Here is a 13,485-nt window from a genome sequence, read left to right as displayed (position 1 = left end):
CTGCTTCGAATATTAATGTGTCTTTTATTTTTTCATATATAAAAAAAAGAAGTTATCACTTAGTTATTCACCTAGTTAAAAAAAAGTTATGACCTTGGTCATTTTTTTATTGGGCCATATTTTGTAATGTCAGAAAATCACCTCATATATACACGTGTAAACCTGAGGTTTAAGGTTTAAGGTGATCAAACTTTCCTCCTTCAGCAGATGAATGATGAAAAAACAGATGTCTCGTGTCAATGTCTGCATTTGAAGGACAAATATCCAGATTAAGCAATAATACGCAAAGCTCATGTTTCCTCTATGGCTGAAGTGCACCTTGATATTTTGCCTGAAAATTACATTTTAAAATCCCAAACAAAGTGTTCAGAACAAAAAAGCTCCTGCACAAAGCAGTATAGATTTGCAAATGACACTTAATGTACTATAATGATACATAAGCTAAACCTTTAAAAGCTCCACGCAGTGATTCACGTCCTGTTCACATCTCATAAATGTTTAAAGGTGTGTGCAGAGTACTTTTCTTCCTGCTTGTGTAAATCAGTTTGGTGGTATGGGGAAGGGGACGGTGAAATACTGATGGTAGCGCTTCAGAGAGAGTTCTTATCAGTCTTTATCTGTCCCATCAGCTTTTATCTTTTCCTCTTCATCTGACTCGTCCTTCAATCAGGCTGCAGTAAATCTTAAGTATCTTTCTGCTCCCGATGTGCGTATGAGTGTCTCAGGTCTTGTGTCATGACATGACCATTATCTTATCTTAGATGATCTGATTGCAGATAGTAATGTAATCTGACGAAGCCCGTGTTTTATTTCACCGTGTTCATGTGCCGTGTGAGATGAGGAAATGAAGATAAGACACTTTTGAGAATCTGGCCAACACTGGCTCACAAAATGAAAAAAAAATATAAAATTGACCTTGAGCCATTGCTTCTATAAAAAGAAGTTTATGATTGCACATCTGCTGATCTCCAATGCATGTTTAACCTCCAGCTTGTACCTGCATACACCTGACTGAATTGCCATTTTGCCATTTTGTTCTGCTTTTATTTTCCATCACCAAACCAAACTGCAGGCCTTTGGTGGAAGAGTCAGGCCAATTGTAACAGTGTCAGAAACTACTGGGTTTGTCATGCATATGCAAACATGTCGTGATTAAAGAGGGAACATTAATTAATATCATTGGTAACACCTATAGAAGAATATAAAACTTATTTTATTCCTTTTAAGTATTTTTGTATCAGTTCAGGTACTGGGACCCTCATATTTTGATTAAAAGTCATATTTCAACTGTGATGCGAGCAACCACCCATCAAATGTATTCAGTCAGATAACCTGAAATGGCCTACAGTGTGTTCACAGTAGAGTTGTGTAATGAAAACTTTGAGAGATGATAACAAGTCGCAAAATAGATATCTGACATATAACTATATATATATAACGTGTGTGTGTGTGTGTCTATATATATTATATTATATGTATATATATATTATATAGTGACAATCCTCTCTGGACAGTTGCCCTCAGAAATATTGATTCGTGCTCCGCTCTGGAAAAACAATGCATACATATTGTCAATACATTCAATACAGTTGAAGTGAGATCTTACTTCAGAATGGATCTCTACCAAATAAAATAAAAAAATTATATATATATACACACACCTTTGACAAAATGCGTGTTTTGTTTTCATTGATGAGACAGGACAAACGCTGCAGATTTCCCCCCAATAAGTACACGAAAATGGAAGTTTAGTGAGGTGCGGGTCAGGGTTTTTTAAGACCCACTTCCACTCAACTCACATACCGACAATTTCATGGATTATAGTAACACAATTGTGAGGGATGCAGGGCTGCTGGGAGAAGCTAGAAACATTTCTCTCCCCACACACAGTACTATAGTAGTGAGAAGATCTTGTCTAAATTAACAAATTGTTCCAAGTTTTGATTTGTTGACTAAAATTAGACCAAAAACTATGAATGCTAAAACAAAAATGATTAAAACTAAGGCTAAAGACAGACTAAGACTAAATCTAAAATAGCTGCCGATATAAACACTGCTTCACAGATTAAATAAATTACTTAAATGACTTGCAGGAGTGCGACCTCACAGCAGGGTGTTCTTGTTGATGCTCTTAGCCTTCCCTGTTTCCATTGTCATCACACTTTCAGCACATTCAGGGCCGACAGTTTCTGTTGACGGAAACTCACCATGTACGACATGTCACATGACTTTTTATGAGCCTGGTAGGCTGCGGAATGGTAAGTACAAAATAAGAAACACCAATGCATCATCTCAACATTTATCTCATTTAACGTTTTAAAGAAAGATTTGCGGCAAACAAGCCTCTTCTGTCTTGTTCGTGTGGCAGGCTTGGCCACATTTTGGAATCAGGTGAATGTTTGGTGACAATGTGAAAATCGAGGAAGACCTTATCCTTTATTTTTGTCATTGCAATTAAGCATGTAAAAAGTGAAATGTGCGATTCAAATGAGACTCACAGAAAAGTAGCACTCATTTAGATGAATATGTCACCAAGTTTGAAGTCTTTAAGTAAGATATTCAGTTAGCTTGTTGCTAACTTTGTCTAAAACATCTATGAATGCTGAATGTAAAACAATGTTGATGGAAGTATTTTTTATTTTTTTTGTTCCTACAGGATGATATTTTAAACCTGGTACACACAAGATACAAGAAAAAACATATTTTCTCTCGGACTAATAATGTAAAGTAGAACCAAAACAAAGAGCTAAAAGACACTAAAACACTTCATAGAGGTGCAAAGATGAATACATCATTTTGGATTGAAACTAGTTGTCCCTATAATCTGCACCTTTTCTAATGTACCTTTTCTAATCTATCCAGTGTTCAACAATGTGATGCGTTTCATAACTACTACAATGAGCTAAGCACATGGTCTCCACTATCTGATTCATAGGATTATAATAAACTTTTGTGATTATACAACATAGTAAAACAATAAGAGTGAAAGCCATTAAGATAAACCATGACATGAAATTAAAGTCTGGCAAATATGATGTGCCAGTTAAAGAACAATGTATGAAGCCACGTGGATCTGTGTTTTAAGACGATAACGTTAAAAAGAACTTATTCCTACTCTCTATGGGATATTATTAAAGTAAATAATTTTAACATCAGTATTTTGTGTCAAATTATTGATATTATTTTTGTAGTTGTGTGTTAATCAGGACAGCGTACAGTGAGGGGGTCATTGTTGCGAAAGCCGGATACAGGATGAGTAAAGTATCGCATCATGTCTATTATTTTGTAACGATGACTTGCTCGCTGTTCTTTATCTCTTACATACTTAGTTCTGGTGGAAGGCAAAGGCACCATCCTTACCTCAAGGCCAAGATAGTGGAGCAGGCTGACATGCACATGAAATTTTCATTTGGCCTGACAAGATGTTTTTTTAACATTAATATATGTTCATGAGACTATATCAGTGACAGTAAGATCATAAACATATTTATTCTTAATGAGTATAAAACATTTAAGCTCTACAAATATAAAATCTTAGTAAAGCAACAACAAAAAAAACAACAAAAAAAAACTAGTAGTTTTAGCAATGACAATATAGTAACTTAGCTGAACTGGTGTTTTGAGTTTGTAATTAGATTATAAACTATTATAAGAAACTCATGAGGCTTTTATTAACATCCCTGATCTGTATACAAGCTGTTAGAAGTGCATATAAATGTTTTATACTCAAAACAATAATGCACGTTTGTGATTTTTATTAATAACACTTCTATAGTCTTACATATATTATGTTAATAAGCATCTTATTACAAGCATCCTACTATAAAGTGCCTACTTGATTGATGTCACACTAACCTTCAGTGGACGTTAAGTTATTAAATGAAAGTAGAAATCATCTTAGCTGTAGATTAGAAGTTGTCAGTTCATTAAGACTTTGTGAATAGATAAATTAATTATTATCCTCTTAAAAATCGGTGAACCTCCATTAATATTACGCGTATTCCAGCATAGGTGAGCCTAAAGGGGCCAGTATGCACCAGAGGTTGTGAGTCAGTGTGTGGCAGGCTAATCAATTACCCAGCCACCCTTAATTAGTCATCCAACCAATACATCACTTACCCTCAAAGGTGTCCAGTCAGCTTGTTGAGCAAGAGTTTTTCAGGAAACTCAGAAATAGTTAGTTGGATTTGATGATAAAGGATAGATGATGCACTTTGTAACAACTTTGTTGATAATACATACAAAGAATTTAACACCAAACACAGCAAATCATGTAAAACTACTGGCTGGTTTCTCCATGTAGCCAACAGCAGACACCATTGGAGCAGAACAGTCCAGGACAGCACCCCATCATGAGGTAGCAGATGCACTACAGTTTCTTTAAGTGGTCCAGTGGTCTTTTTGGTGTCTGTAGTGAAACCATTGGTGAAAATGACCATACTAAGTCATGACAGGTGCGTGCTGTGCTCAACACCAGCACCTGAACACACAGCTCGGAGAACATCAGCTGAAAACTGACAGTGTAGATGTAATTTGAAAATAAGCTTCCTTATATGTGGAAAAACCTTTTGTTTTTGGTGTACCACAGTCAGTGAGTGAGACTATGTAACTTCAGTAAAAAGGACAGCCACCCAAATCAACAAAGGTTTCACGTTTTATTAGAAAATAAAAGCATCTGAAGCACTTCTAGCAATGTGGATCAATGTGGAGCTCAGTTACAGTCAATTAAGCTATAAGCTGGCCTCTTGTCAGCTTTGTGAGGTGTCCGTTAACTTGATGCTCCCCGTTACATGGGCAATGAAGCACCTCAGGAGGTAGATCCCCCAGAAGTGCAGGGAGCTGTTACAAACAAAAGAAAGAGAGAGACAAAGAAAGAAAATCTGACTTTACAGTTTTACTGACACAAAATCTAATTAAATTAAAGAAGAAAAAGTTGTGTTTTATTGTTATTATTATTATTCAAGTGACTGTATGTATAATTGCTGCTGTAAGAACTGTGAAATCCTCCAAAGTCAGCAGAAGTGTTGAGTTATATTAAAGAGTCCCTGTGGAGTTTTTCACCTCGAGCAGCACCATGGAGCTGTTTTTCCATGGTGAGGTCCTTGTTTTGCGTGTGATGTAACTCAGTCAGGACGTGCAGCAATGCACGAACAAAGACGGGGGGAGGAGAAAACTGCAAGCTCGTAAATATGAATGTAAACAACAGAATTTAAACTGCTAAAGTTCTATCATGTAACTTTTCTATCATGAAATGACAGATTTTAAATCATGTCATTGTTACACTGACGTGTCATCAGGTGGACGCTGTCTCCGTCATTCCCACTCTACACCCTGGTTGCCTGTTCTTACACTATGCAACGTTGTGTTCCCGCAAGAAGTACCTAACACTCAGCTCAGTGCCACTAAGATTTTTGTGGAAATAAACAGTCAGAACACACACACACACACACGCACGTGCACACACACCCACACACACCTGGACCAGGGGCGAAGAGACCTAATTAAAGGCTGAAAGATGGACGCCGAGCTGGGCTTCAAACGTTTTATGAGAAGCTGTGTTAGAGCTCAAGGACAAAACATTAACATAACCTTTGTTCGTTTACAAGACAAACGCCACAGCTTAACACTGGATGAATACACCCCACATGTACACCGAAACCAAGTATGATTAGAAGAACTTAAACATTTCTATTTAAAAAAAGGAAACCTTCGAAGTCAGTGGCGTGAATACGCAGGTCTGTTGTCTAAAGAAGAAATGATGCTGTGGACATTTTGTTGAATATAAAAACACATTTTAAAAGGATAAAGCTGGTGTTTCTCTATATTTTCCTTACTGCTGATTAATTCCATAAAAGGACCAAAACAAAACTTTTTTGTACACAACTACATTTCTTCCTTCTGATCATGTCAAACTGTCACAAATACATGATTTTTTTTATTAAGTAATAACTCAAAACAGTGAAATTGTTTGGGACCATTTCCACTGTTTTCACCCGGTGCAACAGTGTGGCTCAATGTGTTTTTAACAGTAGAACACAGCGGAAAGAAGACGTATCAGCCTTTGGATTCATAGAGTCTGTGAACTGACTGTTCAGTCTTTTTCGTGGGGTTTGTTGATGGTTAGATGCATAAATATACGTAGACATACAAAAGTGTGACTCTCACCTGACCAGGATTGGCTGAGGGAAGCAGCTTGTGGTCTGTCTTTTAACCACATCCTGAAGATTCAATAAGTTTGTCAGCAGTGCACCATGCCCACATTTGTCAATCTTTGTCACCACGATCTGCAAAACAAAACATCTGGCACATTACGATTTGAGCTTAATGTACAAAACAAACAGTAAGGCACAAATCCTTTTACTTTTATTAAGACTACAGTGTTTAAGTGTTTATACTGTTAGAATATTTGCAACAAAAATTCAGACTTGTATTTAAACGTTGCAACGATTATTGCTTGTCGATTGTTTTGTTTTGCTGGATGCTGAAACGTCCTTGAAACAGAAAGAAATGCTGCCCTAGATTCAAACCTGTCACTCACCACCGTCACAACATTACAACTCACTGAGCTCCTCTTATTCTTGTCCTACATCCGATCCTTCAGAACAGTGAAGCAAAAAAAATCCTTTCAAAGCCCTTTTCAGGTTTCAAACTGACCCTTTCATCTCATGGCTTCCTTTTGCCTTTCAGCAGAGAGAGTTCATCTTTGTTAAAAGCCATACTGTCACAGCGTTAATAATGATCTAAGTGTTTAATAACCCGAGAGCATGAATAATTGACTGCGGAGTGTGTAGAGAGTGGTGGTGCTTCATTATAATGTCTCAGCGGTGGCATTTTAGAGCGGACAGCAGTTTTTAAATAGCTGAGCGAGAGCGTTCAGCATTAATTTAGTTTGGACATAATGATGAGGATTTGTAAGAAGAATGAATAAAATGTGGAAAAGAGGGGAGTAAAAGCTGCTTAGCATTAACGCTTACCACCTCCACCATGCTGCATGTGATATTATATAGAAAACTGTAAAGATTGACTTCTTTCATCTGTGTCTGCAAACCGGTTTTATTGGTTTGTTTTCCCCACAGCTCTCACACTGTGTCAGACATTTGCTTGTTTACTTGTTAACTAGGCTGGGGTTTGTGTGGTCTGTATGGAACAGCGGATGTTGGTGGTGCAGTTTGTTTTCAGGTTACAGGCGGGTGCCGTGTGTTATAATGTAAGGCTGCAAAGTCCCGACGTGTCAACACACCAAACTGCAATTTGACAAGAGTTTCTAAATCACAGCTGAGGTCTGTTTCACACTTTTTGTGCAAATGTTTAAGGGCTGCATCAAGCTGCGGTGCCTTCATCATCGATTCATCTGTTAATCAATGATTAATTAGTTGTTTGTTCTATTAAATATCAGTAATGGTAAAAAGAAGGTTCCACATCTTCCTAAAACATCAAATTCAAGGACTTTTCAGGCCTGATTCCCATAAATTCAAAGACCCAACATGGCGTTGCTTCAGACTTAGAGAGAGCTTTATATTTACTGTTACAACAATGAGAATTTGTGTAGCCTATTTGCTATATATTTTAAAGTGTGTGTTTGTGTCCTACCACATAAGGACGCCTGATCTCCTCACACATCTCCAGGGCGATCATGTCAGCCCTCTGAAGGCCAACACTTCCATCGACCAAAAGGAATGTCCTCGCCAGACTGAAGGATCACAGAGAAACGTTCACATGTGACAAATGTCCCGTTAAATAAAAGATTATTCATTTTACATCCCCAAAGGCTCTTCAAGCATTCGTCACGGCTCAAGCAGCTGTAAAAGACAAATCAATTCTAAATGACAGCGTAGTGACTGCACAGCGCCACCTTGTGGACAACCCACAAACTAGTCCATGTCACTCACTCATTTGTGGACTTTTGTCAAGAGTCACGGTACAAACAAAGAAACAAAGACCTCAAAACCAAAGAAGATCAGTCTCGAGTGGCATTTTTTTGAAATGGAAAGAGGAGGGGGAAACACGAGTACTTCAGCACCTGAGTGTATGTAGTTGTGTGTATATAATCCAACGTGGTCAGTGGACAGTGAAGTCTCAGCTTTCTAAGTCTTAAAGTGCAAACATTAATGTTCAGTGAGAGTTTGAGATTGAGCGACTGTGGACAAAAGTTCATGACAGCCGTGACTCCCCGGTCTGCTTTGGTCTTTAAGTAGTTGCTGCAAAGCTTTGAGGGGTGTTTGGGGGCATTATCCTGCCGCAGTGTGAATCAGAGGGTGCAGCACTGAAGAACCCGTGGAGTCAATTCAGTGAAGACGTCCAACTCAGAGTTGGCAAAACACCATGTTTCACCTTGGTCTCAGACTTATGAGAATAAGCTCAATTAGAGGATGATGCTATCACAAGAGGTTAACCTCATCGCACTGATGTCAGCCGTTTACGACAGGAAATTGAAACGTTTCTATCGATCTATGCTCTCTTCAAAGCCAGCAGATTTCATTGAAGATGTTCTTACCAGCACAGCCATCCTTTCATGACAAATTAACTTCCATAACTTCCATAATTTGTGGAATTTATGTTTTTGTGTTGGACGGTAGTTTGGTATAACTGATGATTTGTAATTCTGCACATTTCCCTTTGTAAAAAGTTCTAGCTTTTATTTTGTTGAAAAACAGTGAAACTTCCCTCAATAATGTGTGAACCAGTTGGTTTGTCCTAAAGAAAAAAATCATTCAGAGTAAATTATGAACATTCATAATCATAATTGCATAGTAATCAATAATGTATTTTTTCTGCTATTTGAATCAAACAAACTGTTTTTGGCATCATGAATGAATTTCACTTCCCAAAGGCCCACAATGATGAATTAACAGAGTTCTGTCGTGGCCTTCGAGAAAAAATCTCTTCCCAACCTCTGCAGTGTTGTACGGTCGGGAGGTTACTTCAACTTTCTGTATTCATAACGAGACGGATGCTGAATGAGAGTTTTACTATCATATGTGTATGACTGCAATTTCTTCTCTGAGACATAAACAGTATTAAAAGTTTCTCACTTTTTCCTTGCGTAAAGGTACGGCTCCACCATATCCACAAAGTCTTGGGGTGCTTTGTGTCCATATCCCGGCATGTCAACGATGGTGAACGCTTTGCCCACTCTGAAGAAGTTCATCTTCTTTGTGTGACCCTGAAGCGGAAAGACAAAGAGAAAACAAGACAAATCATATGCCGATACGGTAACTGCATAATCGGTTGGTCACTGCTTCACCGGCTGTGTGTGTGTGTGTGTGTGTGTGTGTGTGTGAAGCCCTGCACCCAAATTCTGTGTAAAGATAAAAAAAAAAAAAACACTTAATAATAATTAATAATGATGAAAAATAAGAAGTTACTTTGTACACAGCATCACCATGAAGCTATATGATGTGATATAAAATGATATAAAATTTTAAATTAGCAAAGTTCCGATTTAGATGAAAAAGTATTTTTTTCATAATAAAGCAAATATATACACACATGAGATTAGCCTACAAGAAGAACAACCACATTCACAAACATAAAGATGTATCGTGTTTGGTACATAGAAACAGAACAATGTGAGCACTCTGTACATTGAACGAATACTGACATGCAGTGTTCATGCTCTAGATGAAGCAGACACACTGTATGTGGGTTAAGACTACTCACTGGAGTTTTGGAGACTCGGACTTCTACTTCAGGAGTCAGAGAGAACAGACCTTTGATGAGAGACGACTTGCCCACGTTGCTCCTGCCGATGAAACACACCTGAGAATACACACAAGTTGCTCTTTTGTAAATTACCGTCACTGTCTGTGACAGATTCAGGCTGGTTCCTGCTACCCTGACACACGTTTCGTTTCGGTTCTGTCCTAATCTATCTCATGACTAAAACTCTGTTTATGTTCTTGGCCGAGGGATAGATCCTGTGCCTTTGGTGTCCTGTATATTCTGTGTCCTCTTATAGGAGTTAATACAGGATTGCAGCCTTCATGTTCGAAGCATGCAGGGTCATTATTCTTCTATTCCCACAGCGTCCCAGTTATATTTTGGGGTTACAAGAAACTTGTTTGTTTATACACCGTTCTTTTAGTTCTTTTGACAAATGTGAGAAAATGTGGCGTCCTATCCTGGACTACGCCGACTCTAAGCTTTAAATCTCAAACAGTATATAATCTGCAAAATCAGTCATGAACACGCTGCATCAATTTTTTCATTTTTATTGATTTCTTAAACAACTTGAACCTTCCCCTTTTAATTCAATTTATCTTTTGTTTTTCCTTTTCTCAGTTTTGTCTGTAAAACATAAAAAAAGTTATTTGCACTAAACTTAATTTCATTTAAAAAAAAAAACGTTGTTACTGTCTTCGACACCCTAGTAATTTACTGACCTCTGTGAGTTTATTCTGGAATATTCTCCTTCAAAAATATCTCTTCTGCATATTCACTGACTCAACATTTTAACCAGCGCACCTGCTCTGACGGTCACGGGTCGCTCCGATTGGCCGCTACCATTGCGCTGCTGCTGCAGTACCGACGACCGCCAAGTCCCACAGGACATAGTTCAGGCTCATCCATCTCTCTGACACAAGACGGATGGATGGAGGCTGACGCTGCCAGTAAGCCGTGAATACATCATCCTCTGACAGAGCAGAGAGGCAGAGTGGTAACTAACTCGGCATGCCAAAGAGACCTCTTTTGTCAAATCAACACAATGTTCCATTCCGAACCCTCCGGTGAACGTTACTGTCTATAAAGGTTATGAATCCGCTCGTTTATTATCAAGTGTCAACTTGTGCTTAATTATGTATGAGGCTGCGGGAGGGTAAAAAGTCATTACACTATGTTTTTCATTTACAGTGTCCATGTTTTGGGTCAAGGAAGGACAATGTGAGTAACTCCGTGTTCAGCCTCCTCGTGCAGAGCTTCTCTTTCATTTACAGCCGCTGTTCAAACACAGGTGATAATAATGATGCCGACGTGAAGCAAAAGTCGGGCCATGGGAGGAGTACTCTGTAATGTGAGTTGGTTTAAGGCAGTGGACTGTGGCCCTCTTCGTTCCAATCAACCATAAAAGAAGAAACTGTATATTTTGTTTGATCTGCTTGCTTCAATCTGTCAGGACTACTGCATCGTGAGAAAGTTGTAGACTTGCCAACCAGACAGTGATCTGTAAGGAAGCTGGCTGAACCAAGAGACGAGTCCACTCATAAATTTGACATAACTGGAAATGATCCATTCCATTTGCTTCGCAAAGTTGCTACACAATTTGATTTGCAGGAGCACATTGTATCAGATGAATGCGAGAATGGGTGACACGCACTTCATTATCTTCCACCGTCTGGACCGGCACAAAAAGTTATTTCTACAAAAGGAGCATCTGCGTTACCACGCCCACCACAGAATCATGAATCATTTAAAATTGTATCTTACACCAACTGCTCTCTCGTTACCTGTTAATGAGGCTCCTGTAGCGTTCAGTCCTGCATTAAAAAAACAAACAAACTGGGCTGCACTGATGGGCTCGTGTTACCAGTGCAACATGAAATACGATCCAGAAGGTGGAACTGGTGGCAAAACACTGGCCCAGCTTTTTATGATGCAATGAGACAAGATTTCAGAACTCTGGAAAACAATCGCAGCAGCGTTCATTTGATGTTGCGTCGCATCGATCGCAAGGTAAACAACAGAAATACGGCCTTCATGTTACAAAGTTATCTACCGGGAATGTGTGTTTGCATGCATGGGACTGGTCAACGCAGCATCTTGACACCAGCAAAAGTTAAACCAGGTTCTTTGGCAGGACCTGCTGCACCATCACACTGAGCTCATTCACATGAGTTTAGTCAAGAGCAGATAGTAATGTTAAAGGAGCCATGAGAGCAGAAATGTTGATGTTGAAAACTGATTTTTTCCATTTTTCCTTATAAATATGTAACCTGAGTTATGTTTATAAATTTGTTTTTAAAGTTAAATGCTATTAAATAGGCTATGTGTCTCATTACCCGTTAAACAATTCAATTAAAATGATGGGTAATGATGGATTATGATGGAATTTTTATGACCCCGTCTGTGAAAATGACGGACAACGAGAAAGTCGAACACAGCTGTGAATTACACCCGAGGACGGTGACTGTCACACCATGAACGCCAGATGTTTCATCAATCTGACGATGGTTGTCACACACGTTTCTGAACACACTTCTTACATTTGTCGTAGCAATAATGTTTTCCAACAACCCAATTTTATGGACATAACTTCACTTATTCACGTTATAGCACCAAATAAATGAAGTTACAAGTTAACTGGACAGAGACTTTATGTAATTTCCCACCAACCTCCGGCTGTTTCAGTGCGGGCACATGGTCCATCCTCTCAGCGGAGACGTAGTAATCGATTTTATGAGCCGGTGTAGAACAGAAGAGCTTTTCTGCTTCCAGCATGTCCTCCAAACTGGGGTGAAAGAGCTGGAACGGCGTCCTGTCCACGGACCTGAAAACATCATCACAATCAACTAAAACACGAGACTCATCTTCAGAGACACGAGCCAGATGTAGAAAACAAAACGCAGTTACCTGTCCAGGTAACCCTCCAGTCCGCTGAAGGGGTAAAGTAAGCTTTGCACTTTCTTTGGGGGAAGCGTCGTGGCTTTCTGAAGCGAGGCGAGTTTATGGACACTCTGCCGGGAAACGGTGGAAACTCGAATCCCAGGCTGGAGCCACGGACACAGCCGGAGACCAAACATGTCCCCCTGCAGACCTCAGACCTGTCCACAGCTGAGGACGAAGACACAACAGAAGAAACAAAATTATCTTCTACAAAGTTTCACATTGTTATCTAAATGAAATGTTAAAACACGATTTATTAGAGTTATTAAACACAAGTGGGAGTTAAATTCAACATGATGACACGAAGACATGACAGAGGGACACCAGAGACAAAATATAAACACATTTAGAGACACACTTTGTTCATAAATGTCATATTTTGTCATGGAGCTGCTTTAACTCAAACACTCACCTCAGTGTGAAGCTTCCCGCTGATGAAATATGAAACAATAAATCATGCTTTGTTTGTTTTCAGCGTCTCGTTGCTGTTTTCATGTCACTTGTCCTCCATGCTGCGCGCGGCGCTCAAATGAGTCCGACTCAAACAACGTAACTCTGCCGAAAGTTCCGCTTCGTCTCCTACGTTACGTTACTTATTATTTATTTACTTTGCAGAGGTCTTCAACCTTTTTTCAGTCCAAGGACCCCCTTTGGACAGGAGACAATACATTACAAACAATAAATTATTTTTGTGTCTGTGTCACATTTTAAGCCTGGCCTAAACATAACTTTTATATTGACTTTATTCCCCTTTTATTTCACCTTATTAACTTATTTATATGCTGGGTTATCAGCCTATATGGTTGATAAAACGTTCATGCATAATAATTTATTTTGTAAATATTTTTTGTCAAAAAAGTAGCTTATTATTTCACAAATAAATTA

The 13,485-nt window shown here is 38.8% G+C and overlaps 1 protein-coding gene across 1 annotated transcript; it reads right to left on the bottom strand.

Moving 5' to 3' along the window:
* Positions 1–4,638: 4,638 nt before the first annotated feature.
* gtpbp8 (GTP binding protein 8) lies at positions 4,639–13,171 on the bottom strand. Its single transcript, XM_027287042.1, has 8 exons — positions 13,013–13,171; positions 12,568–12,768; positions 12,331–12,484; positions 9,661–9,759; positions 9,033–9,163; positions 7,591–7,690; positions 6,166–6,284; positions 4,639–4,839 (listed from the first exon to the last, which is right to left on the bottom strand). Exons 2-8 carry the CDS (start codon positions 12,735–12,737, stop codon positions 4,749–4,751), a joined length of 864 nt encoding a protein of 287 aa, XP_027142843.1. The 5' UTR covers positions 12,738–12,768; positions 13,013–13,171; the 3' UTR covers positions 4,639–4,748.
* Between the last annotated feature and the right edge of the window lie 314 nt (positions 13,172–13,485).

Source organism: Larimichthys crocea, chromosome I, assembly GCF_000972845.2.
Source record: "Larimichthys crocea isolate SSNF chromosome I, L_crocea_2.0, whole genome shotgun sequence".
Taxonomy (NCBI): Eukaryota; Metazoa; Chordata; class Actinopteri; family Sciaenidae; genus Larimichthys; species Larimichthys crocea.
Note: the sequence above shows the minus strand (reverse complement) of the source record. Positions and strands in the feature narration are given on the sequence as shown.

What these genes read in the sequence shown, in the direction of transcription:
- gtpbp8 (XM_027287042.1), bottom strand. Translation starts at nt 12,737, where the DNA reads ATGTTTGGTCTCCGGCTGTGTCCGTGGCTCCAGCCTGGGATTCGAGTT. An exon ending in TCCGAGTCTCCAAAACTCCA is followed by an intron (nt 9,164 to 9,660) that starts GTGAGTAGTCTT and finishes TTTCCGCTTCAG; the next exon opens with GGTCACACAAAGAAGATGAA. An exon ending in TACCTTTACGCAAGGAAAAA is followed by an intron (nt 7,691 to 9,032) that starts GTGAGAAACTTT and finishes GTGATCCTTCAG; the next exon opens with TCTGGCGAGGACATTCCTTT.